This window comes from Xenopus laevis, chromosome 4S, assembly GCF_017654675.1.
Source record: "Xenopus laevis strain J_2021 chromosome 4S, Xenopus_laevis_v10.1, whole genome shotgun sequence".
NCBI lineage: Eukaryota > Metazoa > Chordata > Amphibia > Anura > Pipidae > Xenopus > Xenopus laevis.
Window position 1 is genome coordinate 110,157,821 of NC_054378.1, and position 23,250 is coordinate 110,181,070.

The 23,250-nt window shown below is 39.1% G+C and overlaps 1 protein-coding gene across 1 annotated transcript; it reads left to right on the forward strand.

Moving 5' to 3' along the window:
• The first annotated feature begins 1,655 nt into the window (after positions 1-1,655).
• Positions 1,656-20,881, forward strand: lmcd1.S (LIM and cysteine-rich domains 1 S homeolog). Its single transcript, XM_018261349.2, has 6 exons — positions 1,656-1,755; positions 12,547-12,635; positions 14,627-14,882; positions 15,617-15,925; positions 17,242-17,457; positions 18,096-20,881. Exons 1-6 carry the CDS (start codon positions 1,729-1,731, stop codon positions 18,255-18,257), a joined length of 1,059 nt encoding a protein of 352 aa, XP_018116838.1. The 5' UTR covers positions 1,656-1,728; the 3' UTR covers positions 18,258-20,881.
• Positions 20,882-23,250: the final 2,369 nt, after the last annotated feature.

Below are 23,250 nucleotides of genomic sequence, written 5' to 3' on the forward strand. Positions count from 1 at the left end.
TCTCCCTCCGATATGCCCACCTTGAGGTGGGCAATATCGGGCTGATCCGATCGTGGGCCCTAGGGCCCAACGATCGGATCCTAGCGTTCGCCAAACGGGCGGTCGGATCGTGGGACCGCATCAACGAACAGATGCGCCCGCGATCCGACGGGATTTTTAACCCCATCCGATCGAGATCTGGCCGACTTTCGGCCAGATCTCGATCAGGGAAGCCCGTCGGGGGCCCCCATACACGGGCCAATAAGCTGCCGACTCGGTCTGTCGGCAGCTTTTATCGGCCCGTGTATGGACACCTTAAGACTGTATGCCTAGAGGCAATGGGATGAAACCACATTCTTCAGACTCATTTAACCATTGTGGCTGGCCAATGTCAATGAGTGAAAGAGCCCTGATACAATGTTTTAACCTCTTGGCTGGCCAATGTCGACGAGTGAATGAGCCCTGATACAATGTTTTCACATCCTGAACGGCCAATGTTACATAGTAACATAGTAAGTAAGGTTGAACAAAGACACGCATCTATCAAGTTCAATCTTTTAACTCTATTTTAACTTGCCTAACTGTCAGTTGATCCAGAGGAAGGCAAAAACCCCATTTGAAGCCTCTCCAATGACTCAGAGGGGGAAAAAATTCCTTCCCGTTTCCAAGATGGCAATTGGACTAGTCCCTGGATCAACTTGGACTATGAGCTATCTCCCATAACCCTGTATTCCCTCACTTGCTAAACACTATCCAATCCTTCTTAAAGCTATCTAATGTATCAGCCTGTACCACTGATTCAGGGAGAGAATTCCACATCTTCACAGCTCTCACTGTAAAAAACCCCTTCAGAATATTTAGGCGGAACCTCTTTTCTTCTAATCGGAATGGGTGACCTTGTGTCAGCTGGAAAAATGGTAAATAAAGCATTAGAGAGATTATTATATGATCCCCTTATATATTTATACATAGTTATCATATCACCCCTTAAGCGCCTCTTCTCCAATGTGAACATCCCCAATTTGGCCAGTCTTTCCTCATAGCTAAGATTTTCCATACCTTTTACCAGCTTAGTTGCCCTTCTCTGTACCCTCTCTAATACAATAATGTCCTGTATGAGCACTGGAGACCAAAACTGTAGGCATATTCTAGATGTTGATGAGTGAAAGAGCCCAGACACAAAGTTTTCACCTCTTGGCCGCCCAATGTTGATGAGTGAAAGAGCCGTGACACAATGTTTTCACCTCTTGGCTTCAGGGCTGTGCATGGCATTAGCAGAACACAATGACCTGCTTAGAGCCCTGGAATGGAAGCCTAGCCACGTGCCAGAAACATTGCTTCCTGCTCAGGTAGCTAAGGATAAAAATACCAGAGGGTTACCCAAAGGCTCATTCCATTCCAATTCCTTTAAAGGAAGAAGAGTGAGTGGTCCAGGAAGCAGTGCAGCCCTTGGGTCCAGCTGATGGAGGCAGACAGGATGAATCAGGCATTCCTGGGCTGCTGCTTTCAGCCTCGCTGGCTGGCTCAGCTCACTTACAAAGCCTGGGTGTTCCCTAGTTAACTAAAGAAAAACATGCAGCCCCAGGCCCAATTGGTTGTAAAGTTTCTTGATGGCCAGGGATTGGTTGGCAGGCTGTTACAGGGAGTTTCAGCTTGCAGTTAAAGGCTCATGAATCAGTCTCTCGCTCACTTGTGAATTAGAGTAGCACTAGGTAGGGAACATACCTCCAGCCACAGGCTTTCTGGGAAATGGAGCTCAGTTCTGGCATTCAGAAGGTGAGTACTGAGACCCTGCTTGTATTGATTCTTCTCTCCTGCTTGTATTGATTCATGTTCTTCCCTCCTGTACAATCTACTCAGAGACTTCACTACTGGCTGCTAGTGCTCAGTTTGCTTTGGGTTATGTGAACAAGTAAAGACTTGGCAGGAGGAATCATTAATCTTATTGACTTTTAGGGGAAAACAGTGTCTATTACAGAAATTGTCCAAGCTGTGACCTTCCAGGTGTTGGAAATTTAAAAATCTAAGCACCAAAGGCTCTGAGGATGCTGGAAATCGTGGTTTAGCACAATAATAATCATATGTTTCACATCCTGAATTGCAAAAGTATACATAAATATAGATAAATTACTAGCAGGTTAAATTAGGCAAAGCACTTTATGTGTCCAGTGGCTGAAGACTCTGGAGGCCTAAAGCAGAAAACCTTGTGTGGGTCCAGACTAACATGCATTTTTGGTATATGTGCACAACACATCACCTTCTTTAAATATGGAAAATTAGGAGAGACTCCCCTAATAACAGCTATCCATGTCACTGTTAGTAACCTTAGGCAGATACATATAGCCCCCTAAAAACTTTACTAGCCTCTTAAGTGGGGCTCCTCCATTCTTATTGCATTGGGGAGTTCACAGGCTGCACAGCAATGGTAATAGGTAATGAATTTAAAGTTGCATCAGGTCTAGTAACCGATAGCAAACAACCAATCAGCAGGTAGCATTTTACTGATCACTTCAAAGCAATCATCTGATTTTGGTTGCTACGGGTTGGAAGACCTGCCACAAGGTTTGCAACATTTATTGCATTAGCCCAAATGAAATGGTAGTGGAAACCAAGAGAAAAAAAAGGCTTCCCTGCCCAGAATAGATTCCACTGCTGGTATGAGTGCAAGATAATTGGAGAATGGAACAGGCCGTGGAAACCAGTATTATCTGCAGCGAGGGAGGGGGGCATTATTGTTGAGGAAAACATTTCAAATAAATTGTTTTTTATAAGTCTTGAATACATCGGTAATTACACTTTATTTGCTGACTATTAACATAAACGCCTTTGAAAACAATAACCTCCCAGGGGCCATTTGTCAATTTAGATGATGCATTACCCAAAGCAGCTCTCTAATGTAATACTCTGCATATTATGCACAGGCTGCACCTTGTCATGCGCTCTATTTATATTGACTCCCTTGAAAATAAACTTATAATCATTTACTTCCAAATGAGTAATTGATAGTAACAATTCAAACAGAAGAGGTCTAAATGCAGATGATGCTGTAACATCTGTAATAAAAATATCTGTTGGAATGGGTTCCTGCCTTGAATTCCTTGTATTTTGTTGTACTAGTTGTGATCTTTCATTGTAAAAGCCTGCAGTTGTGCTGAAGCAGAGCAGCAGCCAATGCTTATTCTTCATAAAGGAAGTGTAGTGTGCAAAGCAAATCCTATTCTGTTATATACAGGTATGGGATCCATTATCTGGAAACTCGTTATGCAGAAAGCTTTGAATTAAAGAAAGGCCATCTCCCATGTAATCCAAATATTTGAAAGTGTTTTCCTTAGTCTCTGTAATAATAAAACAGTACCTTGTACTTGATCCAAACACAGCTTTCTGAAAAGTAAACTTAACTTACTTTACAATATATATCAATTAAAATATATGCAGATTTTTCATGAATTTTAATGGTTTCAAACAGTTCCCTAAGCCTAGCTCCGGGCCCCTGCTCTCCTGTAATCTGTCTGACTACTTTGCTGAGCTGGCTGACTACTGTTACTTTGTATCAACAGCCATCTGTCCAAACCCCACAATTCCCTGCACATGTGATTACAATAAGCAACAGAATATCATAGTGAAATGCATTGTGGGTTATGTAGTTCCTGCTGTCTGTAAGATGTGGAGAAGTTGTTACAATTTGTAACATCAGTGTTAAGTACCTCCTTCCCTGCCAGGATTTTAAATGGTGCAGAAAGAGAAGAACGGTTAAACAGCTGAATTTCAGCATAGAAAATGCCATTTATTTATATTTTTTTGAAGATAACTGTGATGGATATATTATTAGGGTTTTCTGTGTTTCTGGCCTCGTTATCAAATTTTGGTTAGGAGTTCCCCTTTAATCCTTAATGGATGCAGAACCAGACTATTGGGTTGATTTAATGTTTACATGATTTTCTAGTAAACATAAGGTATGAAGATCCAAATTACGGAAAGACCCATTATCCGAAAATTCAGGTCCCGAGCATTCTGGATAACAGGTCCCATACCTATATATGTATATATATATATATATATATATATATATATATATCTCATAAGAACCAAATAAACTACTTATTCATACATATTTATATTTAGTAATGTGACTTGTGTCCCAGGTTTTATTTAGGTATTTCCAAAGACATTATATTTCACCATGGAGTTCCATGAACTGTGTGAAAGTACTTGACCTGCAGCCTCCTGCCTTTATATGGTTTCACATCCAATGGTTTTAATATCCATTATTCGGAAACCTGTTATCCAGAGGGCTCTGAATTACGGGAAGGCAGTCTCCCATAGACTCCATTTTAATGAAATAATTAAAATTTAAAAAACTGTTTCCTTTTTCTCTGTAATAATAAAACATTACCTTGTACTTGATGCCAACTAAGATATAATTAATCCTTAATGGAGACAAAACAATCCTATTGGGTTTAATTAATGTCGAAATTATTTTTTTAGTAGTTTTTTTAATAGGTATGGAGATCCAAATTATGGAGAGATCCCTTATCCAGAAAACCCCAGGTCCTGAGCATTTTGGATAACCGGTCCCAGACCATATTATAGTAGGAGGTATATTATTCACTATATAAGTTCCCTGTGTCACTTATATTACACATTCATTTATCAACTGTGGGTACATTTGCAACCAATCAACTGGGGTCATTTATCAAGACTGGGCAAATTTGCCCATGGGCAGTAACCCATGGCAACAAATCAAATTGATGCATTCATTGTTCTACTTGCAGCTGGCTTTAAAAAGCTAATCACTGATTGGTTGTTATAAGAAAATGCCTATCTGCAAATTAGCCCAGTGTTGATAAATAAGGCAGTCTTTTATCAGCCAGCTGCAGATAGGACATTTGATTGGTTGCTAAGGGTTACTGCCCATGGGCAGATAAACGATCCCCACTGAGAGTTTTGTATTATAAGAAATAATATACCCTATATTGTAAAATATGAGACTGTCAGAAGTAAAGTTGCAGTTCCATGGAAGCACTTGGCCTGTGACCTTCTTCCCTTATATGGTTATATGATACCATGCTGACTTTGTAAATGCATTATTGCTGGAAAAATAAGAATTTTTCCATTTCTCATGAAGATCAGGACAAAGGAAGTCTCAGAACATGGCTGCCCTCACTCATATAAATAAACACAATACGCAGATAGCCAAGGCTCCCTATTCAGAATTACATAAACTGATATGCTTAAATAAACATTTCTAAGGCTTCTTATAAACAGGGTATATGTCCCCTTGGAATGATGTTCTACAAGTACATTAATTTCCATGAAGCCATAGCATCCTTGCTAAAACATGTGGCCACCAGGTTGTACGATGCAAAATATCAGCCACTAAACTCCCTCGGCTCCATTATTGTATTTATTTGTATATATTTAGTTCTTTGTGTTCCTTCTCGTTTTTACATTCATGTAGTTTCCACTCACACGAACAAGTTAAATATGTGGACAAACAGGATCGGCAGGGTTTCTGCCTGTGCTTAGAGGACGCCATAAGTAACCACACCTGGAATGGCTAATTACTCCCAGCACATACCTCCCAACTGTCCCTTTTTTGGAGGGACAGTCCCTCTTTTGACAGCTCAACCCGCAGTCCCACATTTGTACTGGAAAGTCCCTATTTTCTCTGCACTAAAACCCTGTGAGTGCCGCAATCCTTTTTCACTATATATATATATATATATATATATATATATATATATATATATATATATATATATATATATATATATATATATATATACACATATACATATATATATATACATATATATATATATATATATATATATATATATATATATATATATATATATATATATATATATATATATATATATATATATATATATATATATACCATTCAGTAGGTTATTTAAAAAACATAATTTTATTTAAGTTAATTAAATTGAAGTTATATATATATATATATATATATATATATATATTATATATATATATATATATATATATATATATATATATATATATATATATATATATATATATATTAGTGAATTATATTAGTATAATTAGTGAATTTTTTGTAAAACGAATTGGAGGTAGTAGCCGTCTCTGTAAGAGAAGGAAACAGCGGGGATCTGGTGCCGTAGGGGTATAAACCTGTTAAACTGATTCTCCCTTGTGATGATAAAGTCTAACACCAGGAGATGACTGATACTGCAGCACAATCTGTCTCCAATAGGATAGAGAACTTTGTAAAATTCCTGCTTTTTCATAATCACTTTTTCATAATCAGGTAAAATAATCCTGGTCCATTCATCATGCAAAGTTATGGCTGCTGTCAGGAAAGGGCAGACCTGCAGCAGTGAGTGAGTTGGTTTACCCTGCCGTGTTATTGTCATACAATCGGTTCCAGATGCTGAATCTAAAGCTTAGCCTTTCTTCCTTGTTATAATGACTAATAGGGGTCTTATAATAGAAAGTACTGTTTTTTAAGAAGCCCTGATTTATCAAGAATTCCACTTGACAAACATGTGCAGATACAAAATAGATCTCAGGTGCTATAAAGGAAAGTGAACTTTATAATGGACCTACTTATTACCAGTACTGCCTTGTGCATTGATATACTGCTCTGAAACTTTATAGGAGGCCCCTTACCTCGAAGCATTGCAGAAAGGCTGGGGCTCATATCTATATCTCATATCATAGTGTTTTATTTAGGGATTTCATACCTGCAAACATTCAGCTGTTGTTGATCTACATCATCTATAATTTCTCTTTTAACTCAACAACCATCCGTGGACAGCTCATATAATGTAGAGAGAGAGATATTCACAGTATTTGCAACTAGTTTTTATTTTTTTTATTTGTGTTTTTTCAGTAATTTAGCCTTTTATTCATCAGCAATTTCAGCAATCTGATCCAAATGACCCTAGCAACTATGCATTGATTTGAATAAGAGACTGGAATAGGGGAGGGTTTGAATCCAAAGATGAGTTATAAAAAGTAGCAAAAACAATAAATGTGTGGCCAAACAGGGCATTTGCTTTTTAGATGGGGTCAGTGATCCCCATTGGAAAGCTGCAAAAAGTCAGAAGAAGGAAAATAATTCAAAAACTATAAAAAAAGATCTCAAATTAAAAAGTTACTTAGAATTAGCCATTCATTAACATACTAAATGTTAACATAAAGGTGCCCCACCCCTTTATTATAACTCATGCCTAATATCCATTTATTTTAGATGATCAGAAAGGGTTGGCCATTATATTGGCAGATGTGTGCATTCAAGTCATTTTTATTTACCTAAGATGGAAGAGGAGAGAGCGGATTGTGGACGTTTGGCAAGACGCTATTATATTAAACTGTAGCACATGTTGATTTCAGATGTCAAGGGGGATGAAGTGAAAACTGAACCAAGTTCAGATGATACTTTTATGGAAAGGAGTTCATGCAGAGAAAGCTGACCTGTGCACATTGTTTGGCTTCTTGCGGGAACCACCCTTATGCTGTGTCTCAGTCCAAAGACCAAAATCTCTGTTGGTATTGAAAAACATTGTGATACAAACTGTGCTTAAAGCAGCCAGAGCAAGAGCAGTAACTGGATCTGGGCATTTACGGAACAAAGTTATTCTTTGCTTAAAAAGCTTTTTAGGAACATACGTGCTTATTAACAGTGCAGTGAGGGTCTTGTATGTTTCCTTCTGTAGTGAGTACTGCTCACTGCTGTGTTTTAAAGGCTACTATACAAATAAATGCTTCTGGGGAATTGTGCTTACTATTGATGGGCGAATTTATGTGCCAGGCGCAAATTTGCTGCGAATTTCCGCATTTCGCCGCCAGTGAATACATTTGTGAAACTGCAGCGACAATTCGGACGCCGGCGACAGTTTTGACGCTGGCGACAATTGAACGCACGCCCATTGACTTTAATGCAATTGGACATAATAGGCGCACTTCAAATTGTAGCCGGCGTTGAAGCTGCCATCAGCGTAGATTTTGATGCCCGCGAATTGACGCTGGCGTCATAATTCACGTTTTGCAAATTTTGAAAATTTTTCTGTGAATCGAAACGGGACAAATTCGCCCATCATTAGTGCTTAGTATTTTTGGTTTCTAGTGCTCAATGATATCACCCTATAACATACTGTGGAGCCAGTGGAGAAATGCCACAAACCACCCATGCTGCCTCTCAAAGAATAATGAAGATCTGAACTGTGAACACCATCCTTAGGTACCAGAGCTCAGCCACTTATACATGGAAAAATCCTCTATTCAGTGGTCATCAAGCTTTTTTTTACATCAAGCCCCCACTGGAAAGTCCAGCCTTTGGTCAATGACACTCTTGGCTCATAAATGAGTACAGATATAAAAGAATATTGGTGTATAAGTCATGCTGTCATAGTTCTAATAATATCCATTTGCCCACATAGATATTCCTGAAAGTCCAGCTTCAAACTGGATGTGTATCATGTTGAACAAATTACCATTCTCCCCAATTCTCACCCTAACTGGACTTCACACTGAGCCCATAGGAGTAGACAGTGGAGGTGGTGATAAGGGGGGTGCTAGGACCCAATGAACGTACCTCTGCTGAGCAGCAGAAGGGGTTGGTTGTGAGAGGAGTGTCCCAGTGTCTCAAGTGGCCAATAGTTGGTTCTCCAATGGATAGCCTTCTGTTTGTTTCTTCCTCAAACAAAAATGTCACTCTCCTCCCTGATTGCCTCATTTTAGCAGGCAGATTCCATTGTAGAATGGGAGCAGCACTGGTGGTTTTTGGAGATGGAGAAACTGCCATAGACAACATTATCTTAGAAATGCAACACTGTAATTTCTGAAACTATACGTTACTCTTATTCTATGTACATACTCCGCATTGTGCATCATGTGCATAATAGGGATAGATTTGTTATGAATCTGGTAGAGTTGCTATGTGTGGCCCAAGAGACTTGAATTCCAACCGTAAGGCACTTTATATGAGGTCAGAGGGAAGCAGCTGCCTATTTCCGTGACACATAGTTGGCTTTGATCTATGAAGCAATTGTTTATTTTTAAAGGGCCGTGAGCTGTGTCAGGTGGAGCTGAGTTCTTAGCATTAAGCTGATGTTGTGTATGATCGGGGTGCTGATAATTCTGGTAATGCTGGGCAGCCCTCACTCAGCACAGAATCAACACACTTGCTGAGACTACCATGCACTTGACACACGTATCTATAAAAAGCCAAGGTTCCTTCTTTTTTACCTCTTATAACTACCCTCCTGCTCGGTCCAGTACAATAATCATTCTGAAGCACCTGGGACCCAACAACACCCTTTATTTAGTATTCTGCATCAGGGTGTTATTATACACAAGGCCAATAACTCCACTGCCACCCATGGTGTTGCCTTTATTCTACTGCTCTACAATCAGATATGGGATCCGTTACCCAGAAAGCTCCTAATTACGGAAAGACTGTCTCCCATAGACTCCATTTTATCCAAACAATCCAGATTTTTAAAAATGATTTCCTTTTTCTCTGTAATAATAAAACAGTAGCTTGTACTTGATCCCAACTAAGATATAATTAATCCTTATTGGACACAAAAACAGCCAATTGGGTTTATTTAATGTTTACATGATTTTCTAGTAGACGTAAGGTATGAAGATCCAAATCTGTTAGCCAGAAAGCTCCAGATTGCCAAACATTCTGGATAACAGGTCCAATACCTGTATACGATTTCTAGGGTCCCACTCACCCTAGCAATCAGGCAGTGGTTTGAATGACAGACTGGACAATAAATGGTAGAGAACCAAGGCAGATAGTTAAGCCACTTAAGTACTCCAATGTTTGTGACCCAAATTGAATTCGAATTGCAAGTATATTCACCAATGATATTCCTGATTACCAGGGCTCTGTCAGGCATCAGGCTGTTATCTCACATACAGAGGTAACTGAGCCAATTACAATGACATGAGGAGAGAACATACTGTACGGCTGTTAAGTTGTTCAGTGCTGGAAAAAACATGCATCTCCAGCTGCAAGATGAAGAACACAGAGCCAGCTTTACTTTGATTAGGTGGGATTCTCTTTAGAGAGGTATTCAGAATGCCTCTGACCCTGGAAGGCTGAAGATGTTTTTTGTCTGTTGTTGCTGGACTACAGCTCCTAGCTTGCTTTAACCCTGTTGACTCTTGGAAAGTGTGGTTCAGCAAGATTAGAGCAGCAGTTTAGACCCATTTAAAGCAATGTGCAAGGGTTTTGTTTCTGGAACAAACAAGCATCTTTCATTTGATCTTGAAACTGATCTAACATAAAGACACTGTACTATTCTTGCAGTCAAATTACCCAATTGTTTTCGGGGGTATAAACATGTCTTGGAGGACCACAACTCGTCTATGGCCTTCCAGTTGAGCGCCCTACTCTGCAGCACAGAGTACCAACCAAAATCTCTATTCTAACTCCTAAATCCAGGGAAAGCCTGACCTGTGTGAGTGAAATATACTGTATTCAGGTTAGGAAGTCTATTTAAAAATTAGAAAGTAGGAGAGAGAGAAGTTTGCCATGGTGATAGTCTCCGGTTGTCACAAGGGCCTGTGTTGTTCTGCCAAAGCCTATTTTTGTCTGGTGTCATAGAAATGACAGGCGCGAGGAATGCATGATAGAACATATCTCAGCTGTAGGCTGAACCCTTTGGGAGGCCTAACTTTACACTTCCACCAACAGTCTGTACTCAAGTGAACTCCCGCGGGGCAGGAATATCTTCCATACAACACAATGAATTCTCAACATGGCACCTCAGTTCCAATGGGAGACAGGTGAAGTGGATTAGCACATGCTTATGTCACGTTATGAGCACATGGTATCTGTTCACAGTTTTAAAATAGACTGGCAGGGACATAAGTCCTTCCAGAATGGAGTTTATATATGGTGCAGGATGTTTAGTTGGTTTTATTAGTTATTACTGTTTTGGAGAAGAATTACAGAATTACAGAAGATCAGTTTAATAGTGGGCGTCCTGAAAACTGATCGCTGATAGTAAGCAGGAGCCAACAGTGAGCAAGTCACCTCTGAGCAATTATGGAGTAAATTTTTACAAGGAAAGGAAAAAGAAACCCCACCAATAGTTATGATTCTAAAGTTGACAGGAAAATTCTAATAGGTGATGCACCCTACTTATTTAATAACAATAATTCGTAAGAAAATGTACTAAAAAAGAATTTAAAGTGCTAGTGCCATTATAATAACATTAACTTTTCCTGAATAATTTAAAATTGAAAAATTGAAAAACCGATTTAATTCAATTCATCTGTGAGATAATATTACTCCTTAAATTCATCCATAGATAGACAAAAAAATCATTATTTAAATAAAGTGTGGTGCAATAATTTAAAGTTTTAAACCTGAAAAATTGATTGGTCAATTAAAAAGTAGTTAAAAATGACCAAACATGGTAGTGGGTTAAAAAATGTAGTCACAATCCATAAAATTAGATAATAGAAATTGGAAAAAAATAGATGGTGGAGTTGTCCCGTAAACTAGCTACCTGATTTTTTTTCTAGAGCCTGGGACACCACAAAGATGAGACAGGACAGGGTAACCGGTCTATTTTTTCCAATTTCTATTATCTAATTTTATGGATTGTGACTACATTTTTTAACCCACTACCATGTTTGGTCATTTTTAACTACTTTTTAATTAACCAATCAATTTTTCAGGTTTAATACTTTAAATTATTGCACCGCACTTTATTTAAATAATGAATTTTTTGTCTATCTATGGATGAATTTAAGGAGTAATATTATCTCACAGATGAATTGAATTAATTCGGTTTTTCAATTTTTCAATTTCGAATTATTCAGGAAAAGTTAATGTTATTATAACGGCACTAGCACTTTAAATTTTCTTACGAATTATTGTTATTAAATAAGTAGGGTGCATCACCTATTAGAATTTTCCTGTCAACTTTAGAATCATAACTATTGGTGGGGTTTCTTTTTCCTTTCCTTGTAAAAATTTATTGTTGCTCTGACTTTGTCAGACCTCAACTAATAGTTGTGAAAGATCTTTTTTGCGTTTGAATAAAGGCACCTCTTTTGGGTTATATTTCAATTATGGAGTAAAACATGTTTATTTCTTTGATGTGTGTGACATGTTTGAGATTCAAGTTTGAGAAAAGCTAATTACAAACCTTAAAATAGCTTATATAGCAGAGATAGGTATAGGAGGTACTGTAGGTGGTATAATCCGGATGCTGTAGTTGTTTTTTGACCCCTTAGATTGGCCTCCACTACCTTTCTGCATTGTAGTGGGGTCCATTCTCCTCTGGCCCTGTCTCCCCTTCTACAAACCAAAAGGCAGGGACCTGCAGCCCAGGACACCCTAGGGTTCTCAGAACTACAAGACAAGCTACAGGCAGTTCTGCTGAAGAGTCTTAAACTACTATCCTTGCTAACTGACATTTGACTATACCTCCCTGTGAGCAAGAATAGAGCTTGTTGTCTTGTTGAAAATATATCATTCTAATCAGACTTTAAGCTTAAGCATGTCAGCTTTCATTTCTAAAATGTGTGTCTTTTCTTTTCCAGATGTCGGTGGGACAACAACCAGCAGGAAAGGGGGCTTCCTGTAAGAGGAGCAAAGCAAACTGCTCCGGGTTCCAGCCTCACTCCTGGAGGTAATGTGTTGGCACACTAGAGAGTTCTCCCCAAAATTGTCATATATCTGGGGAATTTCACTTGGCGATTAACCTTTTGTGTGATGTAGATTAGTGGTATATATAAATGTAATTGTTTATGTCATAAACTGCATTTTTAAAATGGGCTGAATTATATTAAAATAAACATGTCCCATAATGGAATTGATGCCATGACAATCTCTTGGCCTTCAGTTAAACAGCCATGGTTCTCATGTGTAATTTCTGTGCCATTTGTATTAAATTGTGTGCTCTTCTGCTCTTTTGGAATCTGTAATATCACAATCGTTAAAGGTGAGCTACCCCCTTAAGTTGAAAGTTCTGATAAACCAAAAGGAGCAAGACAGCACCGCCTAAACCTTACTGACCAGATGTAATTACGGAAGCATGCTAACAAAGAATAATAGCAAGATTAATACGCTGAAAACAATCTAAGAATATGCTGAAAGATGACAAATTAATGGAGTAATCCATTTTCTACTTCAGCGGGTTCCTTCTGCATTATTAATGACAACACTCAGTAGCAGTGCTGGAACCAAAGTCTAGCGCGGGTGAATATAAATAATCCTGATGTGAATCTGCACAGCATCTGGATACAGTGTATCAATCATACAGCGCAATAATGAAGCAATTTATGAACCATATCCAAAGCATAAGTAATGGTAGAAAGCAAGAAAAATATATTGACTTGTTATCCATCCCAGGCTTTTCATCTGTAGGTTTCCAGAGCCAGCTGTCTGGGTATCCTACTGCTCCGCTAAGCACGGGCGCAATGCAAATGATAAACCTAAAGACATAAAAACTAATGAGCAACAGGAGATTCGGGGCTGAGAAGTCTTTAGATATAATTAATTGAAGCACACAAACAGCTCAGTACATTTCAGGGGCTCCAATGAGGGCCACAGAGGGCGGGGAGGGGGAATTTGTAGTCAATGTCAGCCAGAGCGTGTGACCTGAGCCGGGTTATTTGGGATACGTTTAAGAGCACTGGATACACATTGAACCTAAAGGCTTAGACTATCTAAGCCAGAGATCATCTCTCTGCTGCTCCCACATTGGCACTTGCCAAGAGCGATAGGGTAGGTAGTTCTTCTTGCAAAGTTTGGAGAGAAATAAAAGGTCATCATTTATATTTATACCTCCTTAGCCAAAGCTTCTGTAATCCCTGTCCCACACCCAAATAATATAAATAGGTGTAAATGACGTAAATTAGTAATTTGAGCATCCTCAATGTCTCAATCAAAAAGACCTGCTTGGACATTACAATAGAGCTGACAGTTCCATATTTTTACTTCATTCTGATCTTAAGAATCAAGAGACACAAAAACAAATGTGCAACTGTATACCAAGGTGCTGAATGTAAAAGAACTTCTTTGGCTTAGCTAACTGCTCTTTATTTATATATAATACGTTTTCCATTGCAAAGCCTTCAACTGGTGACCTCCACAAAATAAAATGTTACCCTCCTCTGTGTGTTAGAAGCATCAATTATGGAAATGGCAAAGCAGGGAGGCTGGGGATCCAATCTGAATGGTTTGGTGGTGGGGATGGTTAATAAGTAATGCCCAACCTGCAGCTCTGGATTTATGGCTGGGCGCATGGTTGGTCATATAAATCAATGTCAGCCTTTCATAATTCCTTAAGTGACATTTATCTTAAGGAATGCTATGTATGTTGCACGAGGCATGTGAATACCTTTTGTTATAAGAAGGCTTCTCACAACATCTTCGCAAGAATGAGTGAAAATGTTCTTGAAAGAAATACATGAGAAGGTGTGTTGGGCAGAAGGAAGAAGGAGTATTTCTTGCCAACACCCTTGTCTAGTGCTACTGCCATTTTTAGATATGAGCTGTGGAAACTGCAGCACTATTTGCATTAAGGCAAGGAATATAATAAAAGGGAAGTATAGGCCTTTGTTAAAGACTGATATCATAATAAAACAGACAGAGCCTCTAACACTTTTTTAATTACAGAAAACAATGTGAGAGCTGCCAGTGCCCCCGTGAAGACCATTTTTTGCCCTCTGACTTAGAAGAGGACTGCCGGATAGGACACCTGCTTTCAGACTCTCGCTACTCAGGGCTGACAGCACGGATGAAAGGGGTAGAAGGTGCACGTGTCTACAAAAGAAATCGCATGATCATCACCAACCCCATAACCTCTGGGAAGGATCCCACTTTCCTCACTGTCACTTATGAGTGGGCACCCCCTGGACTTAACCAGAAACTGGTATTTAAAATATTGGAACTTCCTATGTACTGTTCATACACAACTGGGCAACCAACCTCTTAAAGATGTCCTTATAGCATGTGCAGCCTGTATCCCCGTGTAGAGTACCAAAAAGCAGTAGACAAGGTTCTTAGAAAGTCAGTTAATGTTTAGGCTGAATGCAGATTAACTACTCTTGGCATCCTCTAAGGAAAGGAAATATCCAAGCCTTCTGACCCCCTTTTTAGATTCCTGACCATGCTTTGTTGCCAGTGCTCTTCCCTAGAAGGTAAACTGTTTGCATTGGCTTTTGGCCTGTTCCTTCCCCTTTATTTCTCTCTCATTTCAACTTGTTTTCCTGGGTGCTCTTGGTAATGAGGATTTTATTAGCACTAGTAGAGAGAGGTCTCTAGTCCCAAATTGTGTTGCAAGCGGTGGGATTGACCCAAAGTCCTTTGCATGGTAGTCACTCAAGGATCTGTGATCAGTTGTGTTTAATTTGGCTCTGTCCTGAAACTTGTCTATGGGGAAGTTTACATGGCTAGTGGTTAACTTATAACTCGGTGGCAATCAATTTTGGAGACCCCGAATAAACATGCTTTAAAAGCTGACTGATGTGTGTTACTTTGCACCCATATTATTAAACTGAGGGATACTGACTGACTGTCATTGCAAGTGAAATCAGCTAGACACCATCATAAAACAAAGTTGTCTAAATGATTCAAAAGGTATTTGAACAGAATTTTCTATTGCAGGCAATGCAGTACATGGAGCTAATTCCTAAGAATATGCAGCCTGTCGCTGGAACTGAAGGGGCACGTTATCGCCGCGTGCAGCTCTTGAGACAGTTACCCCCCTATGATCATAACCCAGATCTTTGCCAAGGGCTATCTGAACTGGATAGAACTGCAATGCAAGACTTTGTGAAGAGGTACAAGGAGCAGGCGCTGGGAGTTGCTGAAGTGGCTCTGCCTTGTAGTGCAAAGCAGCAGGTGGAAAAAGATGGCAGCAAAAGTAAAGAGACAAATGGAACAGCTAAGGAAGCCTTTGAGAAGAACGAATATGTGAGTAAATAGAGACATATATGAGGCACATTTATCAAAGGTCGTATTTTGAATTTATGTGAGTTTTTTTTACTCTAAAAAATTCAAATATACACTACAAGAAAATCGATTGGGAGGATATTTAAGAAAATACTCAAATGTCTAAAGCTCGAACAAATATTACCGACCCAAAAACTAGAATCGAATCGAATTCGGCGAAGCTTGAATTCAGTTTTTTCTCCGAAATGAACTAGAATGTCAGGAAGGCTAATAACATCTTCAAATTTGTCACTTGGCCTCTCCCATTGACTTATACATGAACCCGGCACGTTTAAGGTGGCGAATAGTCAAATTTGAATTATTACCAAGGAAGGTATAGGTTTGATAAATCTCGAAATTCAAATTTGAATTAAAATTTGAATCGAGTTTGGATAATTCACACTTCGAATTTAAGAGTTTTTGACCAAACAGAAATTTGAAAATTCAAATTCACTATTCCACCCTTAATAAATTTGCCCCATAGTGTCAATAAAAAAGTGGGTTAAAGTCCAACAGTGATGTTTCACGTTTTTTTACTTTTTGTAGTTAAATAGAGTTTTTTACAATTATTATTGCTATAACAAGAGCAGAAAGAAAATTGAAAAATAACAAGGGTCGCTGACCCTAGCAACCAGGATTTTTGAATCCTGGGTTTGCGTCTCATTGCAGCATGCATTGCTTACAGCTTCTCCTTGGAGTGACCATAATTTCCTCTGACAGCCCAGAAAATGCTAGCAGATTTAATTGACTCCTCGTGACATTGACCATAATGTGTGAATATCTGTGGGACTCACATTGCCAGCTCTATTGAGACTGGGAGTTGTTAGGTACTGCATCGTTTCAAACTATCCCATTATCACTGTTCATTTTTATGGTGGCTTTTCCCTTAAAACAGCAGTTATTAGCAGAATAGTGTTATCTATTAGGAATGTTAATTTGCAGTGCCAACAACCTGCTGCTGCCACTATGGTAGCTCCTTGGATGGCAGGAGGGTGCACAGAGAAACCTGATTAGTGCTTGATAAAAAGCATGGAATAAAGAGTGCCGAGCACATGTGATTAAGCACCACAGAGCTTGCTCTAACCACAGTCATCATATATAGATTTAAAACAGTACATTAATGCTAAAGAATAAAGCACAAAAGGTGCCTCCTGTTGAGTTGGTTGGCTGTAGCACCGGCGTGGGAGAACCTCTGAACATTGCCGAGGGAGCCCCTTCTCATGTGTAGCTGTAATGAATACACTCCCCCGACAATTTGGCAGAAATTAATTAAAGCCATTTTCTTTCTTCTCCCTTAGTTCTGTGAGATGTGCCAGCAGCCTCTGTCAAGAGATGCCCCTGCAGTCTATGCTGAACGTGCTGGCTTTGACAAGCAGTGGCACCCTGCCTGCTTCATGTGCTGCCAATGCAGGGAGCCTCTGGTGAACCTGATCTATTTCTGGAAGAACAAATCTCTGTGGTGCGGACGCCACTATTGTGAGAGCGAGAGGCCCCGGTGTGCAGGATGTGACCAGGTGAGAAATGCAAAATAGAGATGTTTCGTGAGGATATTTTTTTATTTAGATATCTTTCCAGCACTTCCATAAACTGCAGTCCTGGATGTCATAGTCTTGCTGAATTTCTCTTGCGATAATCAGGGCTATATCAATGGGGGAAGGGGGGAGGGATACATGGCCAATATTACCAGTACTCTAATTTAGGGCAATGAAAGAAAAACACAGAATTACCAGGCAAAAGAGCAAACCCAAAAATATATTCTCCAGGCCCTTTGATAATGTACTATGACCAATAACAGTCGCATTGTATAAGAAGGATATTCTTGTTCCAGGTCTAACGAGGTCTTCCACAAACCCAAATAACAGAATTCTTCTCCATTTTTTTTATTGCATCTTATACATAATAAACTCTACAGAATGTTTCTTGAGTTTGGCTATTTGTTACTTGAATTTTATTTATTTAAAATTTACTTGAGGAATGAAAACACCTTGTAAAAATGTGCTCACAATGCATGAAGCAACCTCAATGTCTTATGTTTAATCTATTCAAACAAATATGTGGACATTAGTTTGAACGGCTGTCTGGAGCTTTGTAAGATGAAAATCCCCACCAACATAAGTTCCAGTTTAATAACGTGAATCCTTTGGTTCTACAGATCATCTTCTCAGAGGATTATGAGCAGGTAGACAGCAGTTACTGGCACCCACACCACTTCTCTTGTACTGGTTGTGATCAGACACTCACTGGAAAGCCTTACACGTTGGAAAAATCTCAGCCTCTGTGTGACCCGTGCAGCCATTCCAAAGGAGCACACTGACCAAGTGTCAAGATCAAAATCAAGGAGGTTTTCAATCCAAGTTCCTGGGTTGTGGCATAAAGAATTCATCTCTAGTTCCTTATAATTTATGTGCACAGTAGCCAGGACCCAAGTCTTGTGCCATTCTAGAGACTGACTTAATTCCTTCTAATCATCTTGTTCTGCCATCGCTAGAATTAACTCAGCTGTGGTGCATTATTAGGCTTCTGCAAGGGTATCAGTGGCTTCTGCAATGGTATCAGTGGCATAGGAAATTGCAAGTACCACTGAGCTACTACTGTAATTGAAGATTTCCTGAAAGGTATTTTTAACCAGTGGTACTCTCATTAGTTGGGTATTGTTGCCCAGTAACAGCCCATATGTGTATGGATTACTGGAATACTAACATATATTTATTTTTGTAAATTTTTATTGTGTGAAATATTTTGACATTGTTTTAGTTGCTACTATATTTTGCTGACATATTACTTACATATGAATAGCATCAGAAATCAAGTGAAGTTATTCTACCATATGGTAACTGTCCCAATCACCCCAATAAAAAATATTATTTATTAAATTAGCTTTAGGTTACACAAAACCCATTGACCCACCGTGATCAAGACCTCGTTCCAGTTGACCCGCTAGTATAGTGAAGCAGCTGACCTAAATTTCTCATAATCATCATGGATAACCCACCCCATACTCAATATCGCTTCTGGAGTCACAAAATTAGACCTAATGTCCAATTATAGCATCATGTGCTCCCAACATGACCACCATCAGAAACGGATTTATGACATTTTACATTCCAGGTGACTTAATTGACATTTATCAGCACAATTTACAGCACAATAATGGTCATGTAATGATGTAATATGCCTTGTATACCTGTATATTTGCTGGAAAGCTGATGGGAGCGGTGGAATGTGAAAGATTATAAACAGATGAAAATGAAAAGGAGAGGAAGAAGAGACAGAAGCAGGCAAGACAAATAGGAAAGAGATGAGCAAATAGAGACACAAAAAGTAAGGAGCTCAGAAAGGTAGAAGTTGAGGAAGTGCAAGACTTGCGTCACACATGCTATTTTTGGAGTGGATTTAATTACAAAATGCATAGGTGTCTTTTTGTACCAACGTCCACCCTATATGGGCACTGACAAGGTGATTCATTGCTTGTCATTGGATACTAGAGTTAAAGGAGAAGGCAGTAGATCAGTATTCTTCAGCACCATCTTTACTCCAGATGAGAAAAAGCCACGTGTATCATTAACCTAAAATATAACAGTGACAGAAAGGAGAAAGCATAGAAGAAACAAATATATTATAACCCCATAAGAAGGGAATAAAAATGGCAAATCAAGAAAGAACAAGGCTGGTTATTGGGCCTTCTGTAAAGGTTTCGGGTTGGGTCGCTGTTATTTAGAAATTATCACAAGATGTTGGTGCCATTTTAAGACATATGTTCATAATAGTTAGCACCACCTAATGGTAGGATTTACCTGGAGTGTCTCACAATTGTCCAAGTGTGTAGCAAAGCCAAGGATAAGCTGGTACACTGCAGTCCTTGATGTTAATGTTAACAAATCCAGTGGGGTTGAAGGTTGAATAAGAGTGCAAAGGCCCTTAATAGGAGGGATGTTGGTCTCTAGGCTTCCTTACATTTGTAAAAGATAATTCCTCTTCCTTAAAGGAGTTTGAAATCTCCATGGGGTTCACAACTCATTGTGCCAGTTGCTTCCTCTTTCTCCCAAGAACTCACAGACACACAACCGTCTTGGAACATACTCCCTAAATTACCCATTGACTTTTTACGCACTCCTCCCCTCAGAAAGAGGATGCTATTTCATCTCACTGCCTAATAATGGTCTGTAGGTGTGCAGAAGTAGACAAGGTATGACAGGAAAGTAGGGGATGGAGCTTCCATATTGAAATGTTTTGGATTCAGCAGGCAGAATAAGGCCTCTAAGAGCTGTAACAAGATTGCTAATTTAACCCTTCTGTAACACATGGCACTGAATCACCCACATGAAATAAAGTTATACAGTGAATACAAGATAACTAGCATATTAGTCCATGACACCATTTTTAAGCCATTTGAATCCTTCAAGGTCAGCTTCCAAACCTGGAAATCTCTTGTAAGAATTTTTTGCCGTTTCGCTAATTTTTTGGCGAACCGAAACGGGAGAAATTCGTCCATCACTAGTAAGATGGACTGTTCTTCACAAAAGATATCCACTGCAGAGATTTTCCTTCCAAGAGCAGCACATTGGTCTGTGTCAATCCATTAGAAGAGAAGAAGGGTTTCTATTTTCCCTACAAGATGACAACTTATTTTTCATTAATGATCATTTTATACATGAATCACCTGGGATAAAACAACACATCATCAATTTACTCAATGCAAAGCAAAGAAAAGCATTTGCTCTGTACACGACAAGCCTTGAAAATGTGTTAGCTCTGGGACCTGTGCGTCTCTTAAATTCTATATATCTATCTGGACAAACAAACAAAAAAAGGAAATTGAATTAGAAAGGTGCTTCTTTTGTTTTCTCTCCTATATGAAAGATCGATTTTGTGAGATTAATATAACTGACAAGACATTGGATAAAATGCTGCTTCAATAAAAATGCTTTCATGTTCTAACCAGTTTTATTGTCAAAACAACCGGGTTCTCTTCAATTGCTGAAGCTTCCAATCTATTGTATGACTTATGCCTACACTCTACTTGGAATGATAGCATCAGACCAATGGGGAGCCTGTTAAAAATAACTGTTTAAATGGGTCTCCAACAAAAATAAGTCCAAGCAAATTTCCAATAAACATGATGTAGGAGAGGTAGGAGAGGTAAGGAGTCAAACATCACCTATTGTAAAGAAGTCAACCTATGCCATAGGGGCAGGATGTGTAACCCTGTAGACCCAGGGGTACTGATTGTTGTGCACGTTCTCTTGGAGGGAGGACATGGTGCTATCTCTTTGGGATTCAATGTGTGGGGGTGGATGTTGCTGGACAGCTTGAGTCAGGAGGTCTAAGTAGAAATATTAATGAACATGGCTAAGCATGCCATATTTTACATAATTAATTTATTGCACCAGCCTAAAGTTTCAGCTTCTCAAAAGCAGCAATGATCCAGAACTTCAAACTTGCCAAAGGGGCTCACAATCTTGGAAAGTGTCTGCAACACTTGCATGCTGTTGAGAAGCTAAGCTTAAGGGTCGTCACAAATTTACAAGCCAAAAATGAGGATTGTCTGTAATATAAGATCTCTATTAAGTACTAATCAGCCTTATATTGTGACATTTCTATTCTGTGTGTACTGTATATTGTGAGTGGGTCCCTAAGCTCAGTAAGTGACAGCAGCACAGAGCATGTGCAGTGAATCAGCAGAAGAAGCCCAAAACATAATGTACAACTTGTCTACCCTACTTCATAAGTTAGGCTTTAGTTCTCCTTCAAGCCCTAAGAAACCCAAGGCGTTGGTGAAGTCAAGAACAAGGAACCTCATGAATAAGGTATAAATAGTGCAGGTATCGTATAGAATGATCGAGGAATGTTAGTTAGACAGTGTGAACTAATAAGACAAGCCCTTTGCTCAGCTGAGGACATTATAGTGTGTGGTCGCTCTCCAAGTGACACTAACCAAGTTCTAGGGATTCAGATGGGTAGGAGATATAAGTGGAATTTGGTTTATTGGGAGTAGACATCTGTGGTCTAAGAAATATCCATTGTGAACTTAGTGTATGATTTGATATTGTGCTTATTTGGTTTACAAAGGAAATACTCTCTTTTGTTATATCTCCTGTAAATCTACTGTTCCTGATTACCACTGGTGCCCACGTTTCTGTATGACATTTCTGTAGTTCAGCTTTGAAAACCTCTCTTCGTTACTTCTACACGGGTAACGTTCAGGTAAGGAGCCAACGTTTTCTACCATTGGGAGTAGCTGGAAAAGGTACCCCCAAGTATCTATAGCAATACAATTAATTAAAAATTGTCAATGGTTTAGAAATTATTTGCAAATTTAATAGTTATTAAAAGCAGTGTCTTGCGCCTGAAACAATGTGGCAGAAGCCAGCCGATTAACAGATTTGGTCGGAGAACTGACTTTGGAATCAGGGAACAGTAGTTGCTTTCAATTGCAGCTACTGTACATTTACAGGCAGTAAAACGAGGACACAGATGAGGCTTTACAGCAATTCCCAGCTTACTCTGGCCATTATATTAATCTAAGACTGAGTATAAGGAGACATGCTTGGCTGAAACCCATGAATAATGTTTGTAGATACGGCAATATTTGGTCTACAAATCCAAACAAAGTCTGTAAGCACAGCACAGAGTGTCATTTTTCCAGTAAACAAGATCAAGGCAGCCTTATGGAATTCAAATGCTTGGATAATCAACACCATGTTAAAGGAATTAAAGGGGAAAAAACAGATATAATTGTTTAAAAATGCATGAAAAACCCCAAATTAAGAAACCCATTAAAAATGCATTTTGTATGAGGCATGTGCAACAAGGCTTTACACACAGAAAACTGAGACTTAATGGCCACTCTGTGATTTTTGAGGTGCTCTTTAACTTCTCCTAGCTAAGGCACCTGGAACCAGTTGTCTTCCATGTGTGATTCCTTATCATCAATTCAGAAACAGCAGAACTGACTGACAGCTCATTCAGACCTGTGTTGGTCCCTAGTGTATAATCCAACAGAGTTGTAGCATGTGACTGGCCAATTCAGATAAGGCTAATCACATGCAGATGACCCATATAAGGGTCCAGTAGAAGTGAGTGTTGAGTGAGTTGAGTGAGTGACTAGGATGCTGTAACCATGGCCTAGTACACTACCTTTTAACTCTTAGCACAACATGGTGATGGACAACTCCCAGCAGAGTAGGTGTTACATGCAACTCTTGCACTCCTATGGGCACTGGCTACAATAGTGGATGAAGGATTTTATCCAACTCAGAACAGTTATGCAAGGTTATCCATTAAAGTCCTTAAAATAGTGGGATTTA